The sequence below is a fragment of the Podarcis liolepis genome (genome assembly GCF_965112155.1).
Source record: "Podarcis liolepis genome assembly, chromosome: 5".
NCBI classification, from domain to species: domain Eukaryota; kingdom Metazoa; phylum Chordata; class Lepidosauria; order Squamata; family Lacertidae; genus Podarcis; species Podarcis liolepis.
This window is the reverse complement of record NC_139556.1, coordinates 61,817,322-61,837,924: the sequence shown is the minus strand read 5'-3', so window position 1 is coordinate 61,837,924 and position 20,603 is coordinate 61,817,322. Positions and strand designations below refer to the sequence as shown.

Below are 20,603 nucleotides of genomic sequence, written 5' to 3'. Positions count from 1 at the left end.
ACCTGTCTTTTGGCCAACTTGGGGCTGGGGTGGAGAAAGGAACAGAGCTGTTTGTTGTGTAGAAAACTATATGTGATCCTCGACCCCCATTGGAACAACCCATTACTATATCCAGGCACCTATTCTTACCCTCCACTTGACCTGAAATGACCTTTCCCTGCCTCAGTCTCTCCAGTTGTCAGATTAAGAGGTGAGTCTCTTGTGGTAGCTCCGAAACCAGATACTCTGCCTGGAAACCTTGATGAACTATCAGGAGTGTAGTTTGCTAGAAGAGAAGGGTGATGTTACTGCTGACGTAGTGGGTGAGGGTGATGCGCAGAGTCCACAAACTCCTGATCCTTGTCTACAGCACCTGAAGCTTCTTTCTACATACTAACTGAGGCATGGGATGATCTGCGAAGAGAGTTGGTGCCACTGCTGCCTTAGTTTTGCTGAAGCAGAGTGAAGAGGCAGGCTTTGAGCCTTGAGACATGGAATGTTTGTGTGTGTGCAGCTCTCTGCTGCTCTAGAAGAGCACACTATCTTTGCCCATTGTTCCAAAAGTTCCTAAATTTGATCCTTCTACATCGGAAAATCTTTCAGTGGCTCTTTTTCAGTGGGAACAACATAATGATCAGATTTGCTTTTCCATCTTTGTATGGCTGCAACCATCCCTATGTTCCTACCAAAGCCACACTTTTCTCCTTGTCTGCCAAGTTAGCCCCACTCTATACCAGAACTGGGTTCAAGTCCCACCTTGGACAAAAGGTTCTTGTATTGCAGGGGGTTGGACTAGATGGCCCCTGTGGTCCCTTCCAACTCTACAATTCTACTGTCCTACGAAATAATAAGCTACAATAAAGGATATATTCCAGCTTGAGAAGACTAGAGGAGAGCAGAACATCTTGGTACCTTGATTGCAAAAGTTGGCATTAACCAAATTGAGTATGAAATGATGTAGGGTGAGAATTTACCTGCATTCTAGGGGTGAAAAGCCTTTTCCTGCCTGAGAGCAGCATTCCCTTCTGGGTAATGGTGGGGATGGGTGGCACATGTCAGTGGTGGGCAAAGCCGAAGGTAAAAGCAAGCAAAGTAGCCAAGGTGAATCCTGCAGCAAGCAGGCTGCTCCCTTTTAACTGTTGCAATAGGCTACTTACATACACACACCCTCTAAGCAAGCAATAGGTATTATCAGAGTTGAGGAACACATTTCAGCTAGGCAAAAGGCACTGAAGGAGGGTACAAAGCAGGGCTGGTAAGAGATATGGTTGAGGACAGGGTGTGACCTGGGGAGAGTCCCAAAGACACAACTGGCCCCTGGGATTGAGGTTCCCAATCCCTGTTGCAGTCAAAGTGTTGCCTTGCAAGGAGTTAATGGAACTGAGCATTTTAATGTATTGACCTAGAGATAAAGCAAAGGAAACTCTGGTATTCTTCAGAGTGGAAATTTAACAGATAGTGTACAAGCTTTAGAGGAAGACAAAGGGTGTCCCTTGGGATTAGGATAAGCAAGGAGAAGTAGGGCAGTTATTTAAGAGAATGAAGCAATGCTTTCCCGGCTACAGCAAAGGCAGTGCAGGCCTGTTTTCCATGCTTTTGCCCGAGACCTGGAGTTGGCATGAAAAGCCACTTCTCACTTAGAAACAAAAGGGAATTGTCACCCCAGGTGCCTGGACACAGGGGAAAAAAGGCAAATCGTTCCAAACCTGTGTGGTGCCAGCCACACTTCTTCGCCAGTAAAATACTGTACTTACAAAACCTGCTTGAAAATGGCTCCTGCTAGACTCAGGTCTCTAGCTTGACCACTAAACATTAGGAATGTTAAGACCAGGGCTTTTGGTGCCCCCTCACACCAGAACCTTTAATGTACATTTGCCCCTTTCTCAAAGACATACTCAAAAGCTACACGTGAAAGGGATTGATTTAATGTAAAACAAGAACATTTTATTTCTCCCTGACAGACGCTTGATGTCAAAACTTTTTTTTTGTCTGAACCTGGAGGACAAGATTGCTCAGTGTGCACAGGTGACAGGGGAGCAGTGCGCTGACCTGCCCTTCGGACTGCCAGCCCAAAGCCAGCTGGTGCTGGTTACAAACAGCAACGGGTCTGGAACAACAGATCTGGGATAATGACCAGACAGACATGAATACAAGAGGGAGCAGATGGTACGATGCTGTTGGCTGCACAAACATGCACTGGGGCCCCCTGTGCTGGACCATGCATAAGGAAGGGTGGGCACTTCCAGCAGGAAGGGGGATTGACCGTGTGGCACCCCCTCCCTCTGGGCATTACCCCATGAAAGTAAGATTTGAGATGGTGAGGACGTTGCCCTGCTAGGACGACCCACAGGGAGCCACACGCACCACCACTTAGCGGTCGCCTTCTCGTTTCCACCTCTTTTGCTGGGCCTTCCTTGCTCAGCTTTCTCCGCGTTTTGGCGCCACCTCTCAAGCTCAAAGGGCTGCCATCTGAACCACAAGCCCTGGAGGTAGGGGATAGTTGATGTGAGACAGAGAAGCAGGTGCCATCACGCACACATGGATCTTGTCACAGTCGGCTGTCATGCTGCAGACCTGAGAGAGGAGGAAAAACAACAGCAGCTTTTCAGCACAGTAAACTAGAGGCAGGGAACCTCTTTGCCCCTGCCAGTGTGTGTCGTGCAGCCCCCTGCAGTTATGTGATAGTTCAGGGCCAGACCCCCTACACACAGCGTTTGGAAAAAAGCACAGGGCCATTGCGCACAGAGCCAAGTGTGCCCTAAGCACATGCCTCTCAAGCGCCTGTTGGTTTTGAAGTAAAACGTGGCCACTCCAAAAACAACATGGCGGTTTACAGGTTCTTGAGAATGATATAAAGGTCTGTAGAACTATAAAAGCTGGTGAATCGGAAGTACATTAAAAACCATCACCACCACCCAAGAACGACTTGACAGGAACCCATGAGCTTGCAGAATGCTGATGGTAGCTGAGCCTAAAAAGGAGAGATTGGAGAAAGGAAATTTCTAAAGCGGTAAAGAAGGGTGAAGGCTAATCATCCCCAAATCACCTTTTAATGAGAGCACCTCAAGATGTGGAATGTTCATGTGTGAATTGGGGATGGGGCAGAAAAGAAATGGAGGAAAGGGGGAAATTATTCACTTGTTCAAACACCTGACAGCTCATATGGAAGGGAAGGGGGAGGGAATGTCTTCAAGACCTCCAGAATTGAGTGCCTCCCATAAAACAAAACAGGTTCCCAAACTTATTTACCCCACAGACCACTACAAAATTGCTAAGGGTCTTGAAAAACCTGGTTTTTCTACTTGTTGCAGCAAGTTAATATGATATGTTAGATGATGTACAATTTAAAACTTCATTTTCACTGCTTCTTTTTTACGGTTTCAGAATGTACACAATAAAATACAATATAAACAGTAAAAGCAGCAATGAAAAAGCAATCAAAAGCAATAGGAATATTTAACGTGAAAGATATGCCGTCTCCCATCTTCAACCACAATCTACAGATGTTGTGGACTACCTTATTGAAACTCGCAGACCACACTTTGGGAACTCCGGCTTTAAAGGACTTGGTTTTGGAGCTGGCAGCTGCCTGAGCAATATAGCACAGCAGGGAGAAGGTTGACCAGTGATAATGGGTGCTCATATAAAATATAACCATTAAAATATAATAACTCCTCTTTCAGATATCTGGAGCCATGAACAAGACAATTCCCCTTTAGGGGTTGGGGAAACACATTTTGTGGTTGGTCCACTTATTCTTAATGTGATACTATCAGAAAGACAATTTCTCCCTCTCAAGAATACATGGAACCGGATAAACACTAACACTGGTTTTGCACAGCACAGAATTGCACAATTAACATACTTCTTTAAAACACCACCAAAGGTACACATTCATTAAATGAGACATGCTATTTAAAACAAAACAAAACAAAACAAAACAAAACAAAACAAAACAAAACAAAACAAAACAAAACAAAACAAAACAAAACAAAACAATAGAGCTTCAGTACTGGGATTGCACAACAAAGGGGTGAAGGACCACTGAAGAAACAGAAAAATCCCATATACCAATAAGTTAACAGAATGGTATTTGTGTGTGTGTGCAGAGACTCGTGTGCCTAGCTCACAGCTGATGTACATAGCTTTATGAGAGACCAGCAGTGCCAAGAACACAGCAACACATGCCACTCACCTGTGGGCGGGGCAAGGCCATGTTGCCACTCATGTGATGAGAGGTGTGAAGTTGGAATTATCATCTGCACTCTTTTCGCTATCTGCTGACGGTTTTCTCCTCCTCCCACCTGCAATGTCAAGGAGTACACTGTTGCAGACCCGCGCCCAGCTTTAAATGGCAATGTTAAAGGGAGGGTACAAGACCCTTCGGGCCTAACACATCGGGCGCGACTTCACAGGCTCAGGGAATTTCAAGCAGATTGGGGGCTGGTGAATCTACAGCCTCTGGGTAGCTTCCTCCCTAGGAGCTGTGCCCCCCCCATCCCTCCCCAGTGGTGAGCAGGTCTACACTCAAGTGGTCATAACTGCACAGCTGCATCAACTGCCCCCCCCCTCCAGGGTCTTCGATGTGACTTACTTAGGGTCCGGAGTAACTTCTTGCCCAGGGGCTCCTCTGGGCCACTTGGGGATATGCTCATCTCCATTTCTCTGCTTGAAGTTTCAGGTTCCAGCCTGAAAAGGCAGCCCTCGTTTTCTGTAAGGCAACAATATCCAAGGTAAGGTACAACACGCTTCTCTCCCAGTTCCTGGCCCACCTAAATGCCACCGTGCTCCCAACATACTTACTCTGCTGCGTGCCGGTCTCTAGGCAGCCTGCCACCTCCTCCTGGATGTGAGGGATTCCCTCCATGTGCAGGAACACGGAGTCTGTCGGGCTCTTAAGATGCAGGTCTGAGTGGCTAACTGCAGGGTTCAGAAGGAGAAACCACCACAGCAAGTGTGTCAGGACATGTGTACATTTCAAGTGTGGGATACAAGGTGGCAACAATTCAGTGTGAAGGATGACCAGGGATAAAGTCAAAGGTGGGCTGTTATCAGTTAATTTAGTTTTCTCCCATTTGGCCTGGTTTTAATTCAAACTGAGCCTTTGCTCCAGGATGGGCGCACATGCAATTTACACATGCAAAATCTTTTTGTCAAAATCGGCAGCGAATGTGCTTCACCACGGTGTTCATTACTGTACACCATTGCATAGTCAGAACATGCCTCAAGTTGTACCTACTTCTCTCGTGCAGGAGGATGGCAGGGTCGTCCTTGGGGGTCTGTGGAGTGCCTCTGACGGTGGGCGCCTTTGTGGAATCGGCATCATTGAAAACCTCCATGTCAGGGGTCTGGGGTGAGCTATCCATGTGGCTGGCAGCCAGCGCATTCTGGTACTGCTGCCGTGTGATCTGGGCATGGGAGAGAGGGACCCATATTCAGATGACTCGCTTTTGTTCATCTCCAAAATCCACCTTGCATCTTCTGCTACAACCCACGTCCACATCCCTTTGCAACTCAACTACTGGAAGTTCTTCCATTTCACTGCAACATCTCCTCCGCCTTCGCTATCTTTAAAACTGTGCCACCTTCATGCCCTGCTAATGGCTTTCACATTGGCACCTGGTAGAAAACAGGGTGTTGGACTAGGCAGATCTTTGGTCTGGTCTGGCAGCATCCATCCTCAGGGAAAGACAGCTGTGCCTCAGCAACCAAAGGATTACAAGGATGCCCAAACCTGCTTCAAAACAAACGGGTCTACGGAAGCCCAGAGCCTTGCAAGTTCTGTGTGATGCGCTATTCGTCAACCCTCTTCCTTCCATCTTTGTTTCTGTATCAAACCTTTATCAGCCTTGTTTAAAGGTAAACGGAGCCCTGACCATTCAGTCCAGCCGTGACTGACTCTGGGGTTGTGGCGCACATCTCACTTTATTGGCCGAGGGAGCCGGCGTACAGCTTCCGGGTCATGTGGCCAGCATGACTAAGCCGCTTCTGGCGAACCAGAGCAGCGCACAGAAACACCGTTCACCTTCCCGCCAGAGCGATACCTATTTATCTACTTGCACTTTGACGTGCTTTCGAACTGCTAGGTTGGCAGGAGCAGGGGCCAAGCAATGGGAGCTCACTCCATTGCGGGGATTCGAACTGCCGACCTTCTGATCGGCAAGTCCTAGGCTCTGTGGTTTAACCCACAGCGCCACCCGCGTCCCTTATCAGCCTTGTTTAGGGAACCTTTTAATATTTGATGAATTGTTGTATTTTAATATTTTGCTGGCAGCTGCCCAGATGGGTGGAATAAATTATTATTATTATTATTATTATTATTATTATTATTATTATGACTGCTCTGCCTTTTCATTTCCGTCCACCTAACTCAAGGCTGAAATCTCACCAGGCATCAGCTCTCTGCTCTGCACGCTGTAGATGCTACTTGACTGTTCAACTGATGAACAGCTTTCACATACAGGATAGCCTTGTACCACAAAATGCCCAAAGAAGCGGCAAGGAGTCTGCACTTGCTCCAGTTGCCCAGCCCAGCCCAGCCCAGCCCAGCCCAGCCCAGCCCAGCCCAGCCCAGCCCAGCAGATACCTTGACAAACTGCACATCACAGAGGATGTGCACGGAGTAATCTGGCGTGTAGATATTGTTGCTGCTGCTGTAGAGCTGGGTACTGCTGCCTCCATAGTCATTGCGTTCTCGGATGGGGGACTCGCCCGAGCGGTTTAATCCGCTGCAGCGGGATGGCGACTGGTTCACTAGAGACAAAGAGGAAGCAGTGAGCAAAACTATTATCCCTCACAGCGAAGAGGCAATGGCTAATGTGCAGGCTCTTGGGGAAGCATTTCTCAAGTCCCTCCTCAAGTCTGGCATGTAAATTTGGCCACAATCACCTCCAGCCATGAAATCCAGCGTACTCAGCCCAAAACATTTTGCTGGCAGAGGACAGAATGTACCCTCTCTGTTTCCATACAGCAGTCAACTAGGCTGACAGCTGAATCTTCAAACCGTGATGTGATCAGGGTCCTCTATTGGCCCTGAAGCAGCAGGCTTCATGAAGTGCATCCAGATGGGAATGGCTGGGCAACTGAGGAGGAACAGCTCTCCACTCCATTCTGCTACCCAAAGTAACTGCCTCATTTTGCCTAACGATAGGGCTGGCCCGACCAGGGTAGTTTCTGGGGTTAATGTCACAGACTTGCTCAAGGAGAAAGAATGCTGAGCAGGGATGGGGCACTGCAGATAACAAATACAACAGGCAGCAGGGTTGGAGAGAGCAGCTTGCTTACTGAAGGATTTTGCCCCCACCCACCCCTGCTTTAAACCAACATCTGCTCTTTCAAAAAAGCCAACAGCACGCAAGCCCACGCCATGCTTCTCCAGCTGATTTGCTGCAAGACTATGCAGAGAGGATATTAGCAAGAGGAAAATTTGAGGGATTATTCACATGATGTGGATTCAGGTCACCACTGTAGCTCTGCCTGCTTCAAAAATAAGCAGGCTTGATGGGGAATTGAGCAAGAAGAGATTGAAGTAAAAACTGGAGAAATTGCTGGCTCTCTCTTGCTTGACAGGGAACAGAAATGGCTCAGGTTTTCCAAATGAGCCTGAGAGCACGTAGCAGTGTTGCTTCCTACGGAGTCAATGGCTTTTATAGATAACAAACAAACAGAAACAACCCTTTGCAGGTTTGAGTGGCATCTTTGTCTACAGCAGTTTGGGCAGCATTGAGCAGTTCTGAGAACAAGAAGTGGGCTGTTGATCTGCTTAATTTCTTCTCCTGGTAGAAATTTGGGCACATCAGTGGAACTTCTGCCTGTTTTAGCATGCACCCATCAACATGTTGAGGTGTGTGATCCCCACATGCTAAGAGAAGTGACTTTAACCAGGGCTCCAGTCAGCCTGGAACAGGAGTCTGCTAGTACTGTCCAGGGGAGACCTTTTCCTACTCCATGCAGAAACCTTCCCTCCATACTGCTTTATGGTGCTCAAGGGGCTGGTTTAGGCATTGGTGATCAGCTGCCAAACTGAACAACTTATTACAATGTATTAAGGGGGGAGGTTTCTGAAAGTTGAAAAGTAAGCATCCTCTCTCCTCTTCCACTCATTCCTCAAACTTCCCTGTGCAGTACAGGGAGGAGAGCTCACCATGAACTTCTCCCTTGTTTATGAATGGCAATGGAACCCACCTGAGAGGTGTCAGAGCTGAGCTCTGGCTGGAAAAAAGCAATGCCTACTCCCTATTTAAGATTGTGTTTCTCCTGCCTATGAAGAGCACCAGCCTAAAACCTATTAACACAGCACCTATAGCATTGGATTTTCCTTCAATGTCCTCTGTTACTATCATTTTCCTCTACAACACTGCCAACACCACACTTTCCTGTTTTCTTATTACTGACAAAGCTGGTTAACACTATATTCTTTCATTCTCTCCACTAGCTAAGATTCATATTTTTAGCTTCGTGTTTTCTGCAGCGTTACCCCACCCTGTCTTGCAATATTTCATGTCAAGTTCTCCACTTTTCTAATTCCCTTGATCCTAATCTTTCTTGTCTCTTTGATTTCCTTTCCTTTCCCTTCCCTTTCTTGCAAGCCATAGCACATCAAACACCTTGTAGGATACCTACTGCAGTAAGCAGAGATTTGTGGCCCTTAATGAGTATTTATGGCAAGAGCTTTCAGAGACTAGAATCCACATCATCAGATGAAAAAAATGTCTCTAACGGTGACTTAAAAAAACAAAACCTTATTGCTTCCACAAAATTTTCCTATAAAACCTCCCTGCAATCCCCAATTTCCTAATATTTTAACTGCTGTTTGTGTAAGATTAACACAGGAAGTGCATGTTTACCATTTTCACATGCAATCCTTGCTTTCCCCCTCTTCTTTGACTGGCACTTTCTTAGCTCATTTCCCCCATGTAAGAAGGTCCCTCTTAATTCGGGCACCATGCACATTGCTTGAAATCCTATTGTCGAGAAAGCATGCACAGCTCAGTTGCAATAGTGAGACCACAACCCATCTAGTAAGGAGGTATGTCCCTAGACCCTAATTTTGGAACTGGCCAATTGAGCGTATTCCTTGGAATCTCTAGAAACATATACAACACATTTCTGCATATGCACACATTTGTATATGGATTTGTATGCACATATTCTGTATATGCACACATGCAGATTTATATGCAATATTTATTGTTTGCAGCTCCTCTATGTGTATGATAAATTATGGGAAAGTGGCTATCCCTGGTGTTTTATGTGCAGCCTTTGATGTAGATCACCGCTCAGCACAGGCAAATAGGTAACAGTTGTGGAGAAGCACAGCACATGCAAAACTATGAAGACTGTTCATTTTTGCATGCATGTAGAGTATATGCCGATATGTAGAATTAGTGGAAGGGCTCGCATTTAAGCACAGAATCATGAGGTTGCAGGATAGTGTAGTGTGTATTTTTCCATACTCTAATGTGCAGGGCTGGAAAAAGGATCAGCAGGCAGCAGCATGGGAACTCTTGCTGGGTGCTATGTATACAGTTACCTGGGGAGCCAGCCAGAGATTCCCCTCTGCTGAAGCCGAAGGTACGAGACACGGACACAGGCACTAGATGGGGGGCCAGAATCAGGAGACAAAAACCAGGGGGCAGGGGAAGGAGCAAGGGAAAGGGTTTAGAAGGAACAGAAAAGAACTAGGCTGGATAGACAACAAAATTACAGCTTGGAAAGTTGCAAGCTGCTCACAGATAGAGAGCGGAGCTGTCTTTCCTGCAGCTATTTATAAAGTGAACAGGTAGGAAGGTCTGGCAGGCAAACTGCCAGATCTAGATCAGGGCCTAAGTATCCGTAGTATTGTAGGGTTATATTATGGAGAACCCTCTCCAGAGTGGGCGGGGGGAAGGGGGAGTATATCCAGAACAAGGACCCGGAAAAGAGATTTCACTCCATATGCTACCAACATTATTTCACAGACACAATGCCTCACCTAACATCATAATTAGGGCCCAGTCACACTTCTGTTTGCTCTGCGATTTCAAATCATAGGTGCTAGAGGGGTTTTGTTTGTTTGCTGAATCTGCAGATTGGCATTTGTTCCAATTCTGGGTAAAGCTGGTGGGACCAGAAAAAGAAGAAGCAACAACCCTCTTGGACCCATGATTTGAAATCATGGGACAAATGGAAAAAAGAGGTTTTAATAAATATGTCATGAGCATTTGTTATAGAACCATGATGCAACTCCGCCAGTCACCACTGGGCGGCACTAAATTATATATTATGTTATGCCGACAGGAGGAGGACTGTTTCTGGCCATTCAAAAGAGATTATGGACCCAAGGTTAGGGGCCATAACTATTATTCCTACAGATTTTCCTTATTTGCATGGAGCATTACTGTCTTGAGGGAGAAGGTGGGTGTTCTGCATGTGAGCAGGGATATTTGTTATGCACACACAATGCATGCATACTTGATCAAGTTACCACACACATTAAGTATGTGCAGGACCAGCTCCAGCTTTTTCTGAGCCCAGAACAGGAGAGATGTGGGCAGGAGAGGCTTAGGGCTCCTCCGCTTCGTTGCCTCTTGATTGGCTGTAGAGGCAGAGGAAGAGAATGAAGAGATAGGAAGGTGGGATAAAGAGCTGGATGCGGCTTGAAAATAATGGTCAGCAGAGTCTCTGGGTGCAGCTTGGGAAAACGAGGACTGCCTGTTCTGGGATGGGAAGGGGGATGATGACAAAGGGCAGGGGATGTGAGAGGGAGGTGTGGTAGAAAGTCCAGTCTTCTATCCAGACTGGGTGTTTCAGGGGATGTCCTGCTGGAGCAGTCCCGCTCCACATTATCCACATCAGCAAAAGAGTAGGTCAGGAAGAAAATACGTACACAAGAAAGATGACCCGGCCAAGCTGCTCATTTTGCGCACGTCGTTATCTGAAAATACAGGAGGCAGATGGAAGGTGAGTCTCAAGTCAGAGCTTTGTAGTACCAGCCCTACACAGTATAGGCAAGAGACCCTTTCTCTGAAGGAGATGGATGTTAGGATATCAATGTTCCGTTTCACCTAAGAGGAACAGATATGTGGATTGTTGTGTGTCACATGTCTGTTTACATTCCAGCACAGCCTGCTGGGAACTTTTGTGTATAGCTTTTGCTTAGTGCCTCTTGCTCTTAGATATGAAGGTGAGCAGACATGTTTTCTTTGTCTTGATCTATGCTGAATAAACTGCTTGTAAATATGCTTTACATATGCCTCTGTCTGCCCTTCCGTTGCGAAGAGTTCATTACTCTGCTGATTAGAGCGTGCTCCAGCTTCTGAAGAGTTCTGAAGCTGTGGGTCGCTGATTTATGCTGTACCAAGGACCGGAGATCGCCCGGCTACCAGCTGGTGGGCTAGAGCCAGCTGGGGGCCTGCAAATTGCCCCCGTTTCCTTGGACGCATCCCAACAATGGAAAGCCAGGGTGGTCATACCAGCTGCAGCCTGCCTGGACTGGCCGCAGATTGGCAGTCCCTGCTACATCGATGCTTTTAGTGTATCTCACAAAGTCTGCCAGCTTACAAGAATAAGAGAGCACCCCTCTCACAGACACTGCTCCTTCCGACTTTCCATTAATGTTTCCCATACTGAAGTTCCAAAAATGTTATGGGGGGGCGGGGCTTGTTCTTCCACATCTACATGAGAAGCCATATAGATTGCTGCCAACCATGTGAACAGGAAGCTCAGTGGTCCAGAAGCTCAGTGACTTCCACTTAACCACTGACCATTTCCCTCTGGCAAGGCTGTTCAAACTGTACATGCTCAGGTGGCTGCAGCACAGAATTAAAAGTCAACACAGAATTTGAGTTCATGAGTACCTGAAGTCAAAACACTGTACTTGGAAAAAGCGTTTAGGCCTTCTGGAGAAGAGCCTTCGACAGTGTGGGCTTAGCAGCTCCAGAAAGCTCAGGGCAGGGGCCAGAAATGAAAGGCTGCCAAGTTGGGCAGAGGTGGGGGAACTGCCTTTCAGCAGTGGGCAGAGCAATGAACCTAAATTTCTCCCTTGTACAGTAGGCTAGTTTCTGCACACATTCCTCCACCTCTCTCTAACCTCCATTTGGGGAAGCAAATTCAGGGAATATCAGAGTTCAAGGAAGTACTGCAGCCAAGCAGGGACCCTCAAGGAGGGTGCTATCTGGGGAAGAATCCTAACAGGCCAGATAGACAGGCTGGGAGGATTATGGCTGGGCCCCAGGCCTGTTTAGAACAGTTACCAAGCCTTCTCCATTACTTTTGCTCTACTTTCAGACCTTTGCATTCCCTCTTCCTTTGTTCGCTTTTTGCCCTATTACAATTTGCTTACTGCATTTCTGTGAAAAGCCAAACACTGCCATCAGCAAAAGCCCCTTCCTTGGGGCTTCCTTCAACTCATTCTGTGGCTGGCTCTGGATTTTTACCTGAGCAGACAACAGCCATGATAGCTGGGACTCCGTAGTACGTGAAGGCTCCATTCTCAAAACGCAGGCCTTCCTTCCCCACTTCCACCTCCACCTTCCCCTGAAGAAGCATAAAACAATGGAAAGGCACTTCAACCCTTGTCCTCACAATCTTTGCTCATTCATTAAAAAAGAGAGGAAGAAAAACCAAGCCAGTGCATCTTAGCAAAACTGCTTTGAACCAAAACAAAGGCTGTTTACTCAGATATGTGTGGGTGTTCCTTCATAAAAGTAGATAGCAGAAGGTATGAGCCAAGGCTGTTGGAGAATCAGTAGGAAAAAACACAGGATAATGATAGGTTTGGAGTGACTGCCTGATAGGAGTCTGAAGCATCAACAGAAGGGACACAGGAAGAATTATTCCAGGGTTGGGGGTTAAGGATAAAAGCCAGCCTTGGACACAAAAGGTCTCTGGTTCAACCCCCAATGGCATCTCCAGGTAGGGCTGGGACAGACTCCTGCTTTACACCCCCGAAGAATCACTGTCAGCCAGTGCAATACTGATCTAGATAACTCAGTGTAAGACCATGGGCACACCAGGGGGTGCGGGGGAGCTGCCCCCAATCAAGTAAATAAATAAAAATACTTAACTGACCAATTGCATTGCGGATAACTCGGCTCTGGCCCCCCTCCCAATAAATCCTGCTACGCCCATGTTTAAGAGGACTTCCTATGGGTTGTTCGCCGGTAGCAAATTTAGAGCATCGTCAATTTTAGTGCAAAAGAACTGGAATCAAACACCTTATTTCTTGATCTAGGCTGCAGCACTTTTAAAATCCAGCTGAGGAAGCAAGGCCTTGTAGATCCAAGGGTGGGTGTAGCTGTGCTAGACTTAGCAGCCTCTTCACCCTCCAGGACTATGGATTCACAAGGAATGTTTGACCAACCTGTAGGATGAGCACGAAGTAGTCAACTGGCCGATTGCGCTGGAAGAGGTAATGTTCAGGGGCTCGCCTGTTCTTGTGATCAAACTTCATCTCTTGGATGACGTTTGGGTGTTTGAGCAGCCGCAGCAGGATCTTCTCCGAGAGATACGGGGGCTTGAAGGGCTCGACCTCTGCAAGGGGAAAATGGGAAAGGAAAGAATTTCGAGGTTTGTGAGATGGCGCTTTACGCCTTCTATGATCTGCCAACGACAACCCAAAATGGTGACTAAGGGTGCCATGGAAACTCAAGAAGAGAGAGGGAATTCTCCAGTTCGGAGAATGGAATCAGGTGGTGCAGGTTTGGCTTAGTTTTATCAGGGAGGCTGCTAGCCATGGCAAAATTTGTGCCCTGCACCCATCAACTTCTCTCTCCAGATTAAAAAAATGGGAGCTCAAATTATTTCCACTGTACCATAAAGCAGGCCGAATCTTGAGCTGGGAAAGCTGAAGAGTATAGCTCCTTGAGGTATGCAGGGATCATGGCTGCTGACAGCACTGGCTCAAGGCAAGGACTGGACCCTCATCATTAAAGGTGCTTTGGAAGGGCTGGGTACCTGTGGCCATGAAGCGGTGGGTGGCCAGTAGCAGCTGCGGGGAGATCTTCACCTTCATCTCACTATCCGAAAGTCGGAAAATGGAGAAGTCATGAGGTTTCCGACCCCGGTGGGGGGCCCGTTCCTTCTTCCGATTGTCAGCTGAAAGTCAGGATAGCAAAAACAGAGTTATGGCACTGATAATCTACAAATGGTGCCCTGTCTCCATCTCTTCTTCCCCTGAACCTGGAAGCAAAACAAAACTGATGATTTCTGGGACTCTAGATAGACAGCTAGAAGATTTCAAGCGTATGCAACTCCTCTTCCCTTTCCTCAAATCTTTTATTCGTTGAGTACATGATGGGGTGGGGGGAAGTTCTGAAACTGGAACCTCCTGTCTGCAAACTCAAGAGTTCCAAAGACTGGTGACATTTGTGGATTTCTTGAGCCATCCTGATATTTTTATATGGCAATGACCAGTAAAATGCAGGCACACATTTGCCCTGCTCTGCACACTGAGGAGTTCCCACTACATAAGATGTTCCGTTCCAATGTTTCTTCTCTCAAGTGCAACACAGAGCAGTTATTTTATAATATCTGACAAGATGCACATCATGAAAGCACAGAAGTGCAGAAACTAGGTGTGGTGAGATGAAGACATTCTGTACAACCTCAGGAGCTATCTGTTAATTCCTCTGTGCCTCAGAGCTGAATCATGACATTGAAACAAAGTCTGAATACATGGCTTCTTTGACCACCTACAGCTCTTTCCCAGTGTTTCATTACTTAAGCCATTAGTAGACCATCCTTTAGCCAAACAATTCTGATGCAGGAACATTGCCTCAGACCTTTGGGGGAAGCAGCAGCTCCACTTTCTGTCAAGCAGCGAGATCAGTAATTCATAAAATCACAGTGAGAAAATTAAAACTGGTTCTGACTGAACTTGCTTCTTTCTAGATGCTTGTTTGAGGGTTGGAGGAGCAGTCACCTCTGTGCTTCCAAATACTCACTGTAGAGGTCTGTCTCATCCAGAATCTCAGATTTGATTATCTCTTCAATAACGTCCTCAAGCGTGACGATTCCCATCACTTCATAGAAGGGGTCTCCTTCCCCTTCATTATTCACCCGCTGCACAATTGCCAGGTGTGATTTACCTGCAATGAGAGAATGAACACAAGCAGGCTGAGCAGTAGTTTGAGTGACCTGCCCCACTGCACCCAACAAAAAGGAGTTAGGATATTTGAGGGCCCGTTGACTCAACTGCTCAGTTGGGTAGCAATCCTCTCCTGAAATGAGTATGCAAAGCAAAAGCACTCCATTTTATCCCATCCGTGCCAAGGACAGGTAAGCAATGTATGTCTAGGGAATACATCTTATTTGCTGTGGAATGAAAGGGCTGTGACCTGAACGGGAAGGTGTTATGATAGTTGGTACAGGTGAGAGGTCCATAATGGTGTGAAGGAAAAGAGTAATGTCAAGGAAACACTGATTCTGTGACAATACAAAACATACAATCAGGTGCCCTTCAGCAATGAACCAACACAATGCCCCATCCTATTTTTACACTGAAATCAAGATTAAAGTATTACAGAAAAGGCCATTAATTCAAGAACTCTTCAATAAACAAACAAGGGACCATTATGGGTGCCCAGGAAGATGCTTTGGGAGCTGACTAGGCTTCCTACTTTAGAAGGCATGTGAAACAGTTCATCATATGATTTTTATTTTACTGTGATTAAAAACAAATCCTGACATTCCATTTTTAACAGGGCCTGAGCACTGAAACAAAGAACGTAGGCTTAAGAGTTCAATGATCATGGAAGAAACACGACAGGTTCCAGACTTACCTCTCATTTTCTATATGATTCTCTTCCCCCAGAGCATTGCACCTAACTCTGAGAAAATGCTGGCAGCTGCTCTTTTCCATGTATGCTGCTTTAAGAACATTTCAAAGCATCTAAATGGGGAATAATTTGCTAGGAAGTAGCACTACTGAGAGGAAAGGAAGCTGAACATGACTCAGCAAGATTGTGCTCAGCTTCATCAAAAGGAACAATGAAGACAGGCCATGAGATGTCATATTTAGTGTTGGCTGTATCTCAGCTTTCATACTGTGGGCAGTTCTGAAAGCTGCTTTCAAATATTTCTCAGCAAAGTGGATGTGAATGAGAGCCAAGATGCATAGATCTAATAAATGCTTAGCCTTGGTCTCTTTGCTGTTAAGCAGTGCAGACCCATTATCTGTTAAGACTGGGTCTGTTAAGCTTTTCCTACCCACCCTGATGCTTTCTGATCACCAACAGGACAGCATTCAAAGGTGCAGCTTCCACTGTGTGCCTATGCGTTTTAATACTAACTTAAGTGCGAGGATTCCTTTGAGTTCTTTCCATCTGCTCACACAAATGGGTACATTTCAGTGTATGTATGTACTAACCCCCTCATCAGTTTTTGAGAGAAGCAGTTATTGCTGTTTGCTCCAAGGCTTCTGAACTTCTTCAACTGTACTGCAGAGGCAACATCTAAAAAAATGCTATTTAAAAAACAAAGCGAAAAAACCATATAGGGCAAAATTCCCACAATTTCAGCTGCTGCAGCTTTGGCACCAGATATCACAAGGTTCACAATAAAATTGTGAATGCTGGTGACCCTGAACAACATCAATGGGTATTAATGATTTCCATATGGCCAGAGCAAAGCTGAACAGCATCAGGGGAGCCTGTACTCCACACCTGGAGATTAAATAAGCCAAATTCAAGACAAAACATAAAAATCCTTGCCTTTCAAAAGGGCAGCTGCTTTAGATTGCCTGTGTCTGGCACAACCAGCTGCAACTCAGCCAAGTGACCCATAGCATCACTCAGGGATGACTAAGTAGAACCACCACTGGACAAATATTAAACATGGTATTACTCTGGTTCAGTGTGCTCACATATCCCTAACAATTAAGGTGCACAATGCTAACTGATGAGAGGTATTGAACACAAAATAAGTTGTCTGATGTGATGTTTATATAGTAAAACTATAACCTTTGTTCTCTCTTCCTAACAGCAGCACTGCACACCCAAGGCACAACCAACCATGTTACAAAGCAAAAGCAAGGGAATATGGGCTCTATGTCTGGGAAAGTTATCAGGAAGATAAGTTATAGTTTTGGGCACTGACAGGATGCCACCTACTCATCCACAATCCCAGTTAAGTCCAGTGATATTTGGCCCATCATTTTCATTTAGTTGGACAATTTACACTTGGGATGGGAAATCTGTGGTCCTCCAGATGTTGTTGGACTACAGTTCCCATGATCCTTGACTACTGGCCGCCCTTGCTGGGGCTGATGGGAACTGGAGTCCAACTGCATTTGGAGCACCACATTGGATTACTGGCTGTATTGTTCCCTACTGATTCTTGCACCTTTTTCTGTTCGGTTTTTCCTCTAACAACCTGGTATCTAGCAAGCTGCAGATTCCTACTGTAGCTTTCCCTTCAGAGATACAATTTTCAGAACCCTTAGCCAACTACAGTTCCCAGGATTCTTTGAGGGAAGTCATGTCCTTGAAATGTGCACCAAATATGCCTTAAACACCTGGTGTGGATCTGTATATGATATGAGAGGTGCTGTTCTCTGTGATATTTTAAATTGGTGCTAAGAGAAGCCAGGGCTGGGTTATTTGCTTTGCAGTTATCTTGCAACTGAAGGCATGCGCACAGATGACATGGGAGGGGCTATTTTCAGTAGGCTCTCTGTTGAGAACCGGCCCATAACTCAGTAGTAGAGCACATTCTTTTCAAGCAGAAGGTCTCAGGGTTAACTTTATATTTCTAGATAGGATTAGTAAAGATCCTGGGGAACCGCTACCAGTATCAACCTAGATGGACCCATAGTCTGACTTGGTAGCTTCATATGCCCACAGCAAGTATATCGTGCTGTATTCCTAACACTCAGCTGGAATAGGCAGATTATAGCACAGTCATCTTCCTTACAAGAGTTGCTGAAGGCAAAGAACTGGCAGACCAGGTTCAGGCTGCTGTGAAAGGAGGGCTAAATGGCAAATGCATGAATCACTCAGCTAAGAGCAGAATATTCAGTACATATGAGTTTATGCACACTGGGTGCAGGGGTTTTTTTTGGGGGGGGGGAGGCCTTAGGCCTACACAGCAATGCATTCCCTCTCAAGCAGCTCCAGGAGAGCATTGCTTACTCAGTTAAGATCTAGGGAATATTAGGATTGCATGAGCCATGCATGACAAGAACACAGAAACACACACACACACACCCTTGCACCTCTCCCAGGAGTCCAGCCACATTACCTAGGCAGGACAAGACTAAGCTAAGACAAGAGGGCAGGCCAGTGCAGGAGGGGGCAATGTGGAGTCCCAGGGTACCTCGCAAGCAGGGCACGCAGGGAGCAGAGAGGCATGTGATGCTGGCGGGAGGCGAGCGGCTGGGGCCCCGGGCCCTCACCCGTCTTGAACTCCTTGAGCAGCACATCTAGGCGGGTGTCATGGAAGACACAGTGCAGCGGGCGGCGGTAGAAGCGGGTGACCGTCTGCAGCGGGGTGCAGTCATCAGGATCCACAAAGGCCAAGTCCTTGACGAACAGCAAGTCGACAATGTTGTCGCGCCGCTCGCCTTCGTAGACCGGGATGCGTGTGTAGCCTGAGCGCAGGATCTCGGAAATGGTGGCAAAGTCCAGAATGGCATCCGAGTGCAACATAAAGCAGTCACTGAGGGGCGTCAGGATGTCTTCCACCATCTTGGTGCGCAGCTCCAGGGCCCCTTGCACCATGGCCAGCTCCTCACTCACCAGGTCATGGGGCTCCGCGGCGCGCAGGGTCTCCAGCAGGCGCTCCCGAGTGGAGAAGATGCTCAGCTCCTGGCGCAAGGCCCAGTCCAGAAGGCGGCTGAGCGGGTAGCAGATCGGGAAGGTGGCGGCCATGAGCAGGCGGGTGAGGAAGAGCGTGTGCGCCGCGATGGCGAGCCCGTGGCGGGAACACACCGAGTAGGGCAACACCTCCCCGCCCAGGAAAACGACCCCGGTGCAGATGAGCACCGGCAGCCAGGGCACGCCTTGGCTCGCCTCGGGCAAGGGGCTGTGCACGGCCTGCAGCGAGGCGCACAACCAGCCCGCCAGCGCGGCGTTGGCGCCGGCCTGGCCGAGCAGCAGCGTGCACAGGAGGTAAGTGCCGCTCCCGCCGCGGCCGCGCGCCGCCTCCACCTTGCGCGCCTGCTCGCGCTCGGCCGCCGAGCCGCTGTTGCGCAGCACGCGCAGCTCCATCGGGTCGAGCGACAGCACCGCCAAGCGGAGGCCGCTGAAGAGCGCCGACAGAGCCAGCAGCACCAGCGCGCCCAGCACCCGCAGCCACCCCTCGGCGGGCAGCGGCACCAAGCCCGCCGACAAGCCCGCGGCCGGCGCCTGCACTTGCAGCACGAAGCCGCCTCGCGCGCCGTGCAGCTGCCACGCGCGCCCGTCCCAGGCGCACAGCGAGAAGCGGCGCCCTTCGGGCCCGGCGCCGGACTCGCCCTTGCGCGGCTCCCGGACCCTCACCTCGGCCAAAGCCGAGCCGGCCGAGCCTCCGGGGAGCAAAGGGCCCAGCACCTCCACATCCGAGGCCCAGGCGCTGCGCTCCGGGCAGCGCTCCGCCTTGGTCGGCTGCTCCACGAAGACCAGCCGCCGCTCGCTCTCCTGCCGCGGGCCGCCGCTGCCGAAGCCGTCGCTCGCGTTGCCTTCGGCCGCCGGCTGGAAATAGACGCGGAGCAAGAAGCGGGAGCCCTCCACAGCCCGCAGCGCTCCCCCTTCGAGCCACACGCGACCCGGCGCCGTGCTCTCCGGCCGCAGCCCCAGCAGCCACGCCGCTCCGCCAGGGGGCCGCGGCGACAGCGAGAAGAAGAGCAGCAGCACCGCGCCTCGGCTCCGGCCCCAGCAGCAGGCGCTGAGGCGCTCCAGCGCGGGCCCCAAGCGGCTCCAAGCCTGGCCCACCATCCTCAGCATCCCGGGCGCGCGGCTCCGAGCAGGGCTCCGAAGGGCAGCCACCGGCCGCACGTGATACTGCAGCGGCGGCGCGGGGGGTGGGAGCGGCTGGCGGGCCACGTGGGCGTGGGGCGGGCCGGCCAGCCCCTCGGGGTGTCTCATTGGCCGAGCGGTGCCCGGCTAGCCCGCCCACGGCCCCCCGCGCTGTCCGGGGCCGAGAGCGTGCGCGGGCGAGGCGGGAGGCGTGCAGATTGCTCGGCGCCCTCCGGATTCAGGCGGATGCAAATAGTTGACTTCGAGCCGGAGTTCGAAATTCCGTCCATCATCCGTTGGCCTGGTCCCTTGTGACGTCGCGGGCAGGGGAGGGTGTTGTCCAAGGAGTTCATTCGACCGTCTAAGAAGGCGTCTTGGTGTACAGCAAAAGTATGGGTGCCGTGGCTCTCTGCTGCTCCCGTTGCTGCTGCTCTTCGTGACCCCATGGACCAGAGCACTCCAGGCACTTCTGTCTTCCACTGTCTCCTGCAGTTTGGTCAAACTCATGCTGGTAGCTTCGAGGACACTGTCCAACCATCTCGTCCTCTGTCGTCCCCTTCTCCCCTCCATCTTTCCCAACATCGGGGCCTTTTCCAGGGAGTCTTCTCTTCTCATGAGGTGGCCAAAGTATTGGAGCCTCAGCTTCACAATCTGTCCTTCCAGTGAGCACTCAGGGCTAATTTCCTTAAGAATGGATGTGTCTGATCTTCT

At 48.8% G+C, this 20,603-nt stretch overlaps 1 protein-coding gene across 2 annotated transcripts; it reads right to left on the bottom strand.

Annotated features, from left to right (window-relative positions):
* Window positions 1-1,901: 1,901 nt before the first annotated feature.
* Window positions 1,902-20,603, bottom strand: CNNM1 (cyclin and CBS domain divalent metal cation transport mediator 1). 2 transcript variants are annotated; one of them, XM_083505779.1, is made up of 13 exons: window positions 18,353-20,603; window positions 14,904-15,047; window positions 13,915-14,055; window positions 13,322-13,491; window positions 12,396-12,495; window positions 10,847-10,894; window positions 9,512-9,574; window positions 6,566-6,732; window positions 5,219-5,387; window positions 4,783-4,899; window positions 4,574-4,690; window positions 4,175-4,283; window positions 1,902-2,553 (listed from the first exon to the last, which is right to left on the bottom strand). In XM_083505779.1, the coding sequence occupies exons 1-12, from the start codon at window positions 20,019-20,021 to the stop codon at window positions 4,204-4,206; spliced, it is 2,985 nt and encodes a 994-aa protein (XP_083361905.1). In that variant the 5' UTR covers window positions 20,022-20,603; the 3' UTR covers window positions 1,902-2,553; window positions 4,175-4,203. The 2 variants fall into 2 exon arrangements, with proteins under 2 accessions (XP_083361905.1, XP_083361906.1); XM_083505780.1 differs by lacking the exon at window positions 9,512-9,574 and having other exon boundaries at window positions 18,353-20,567.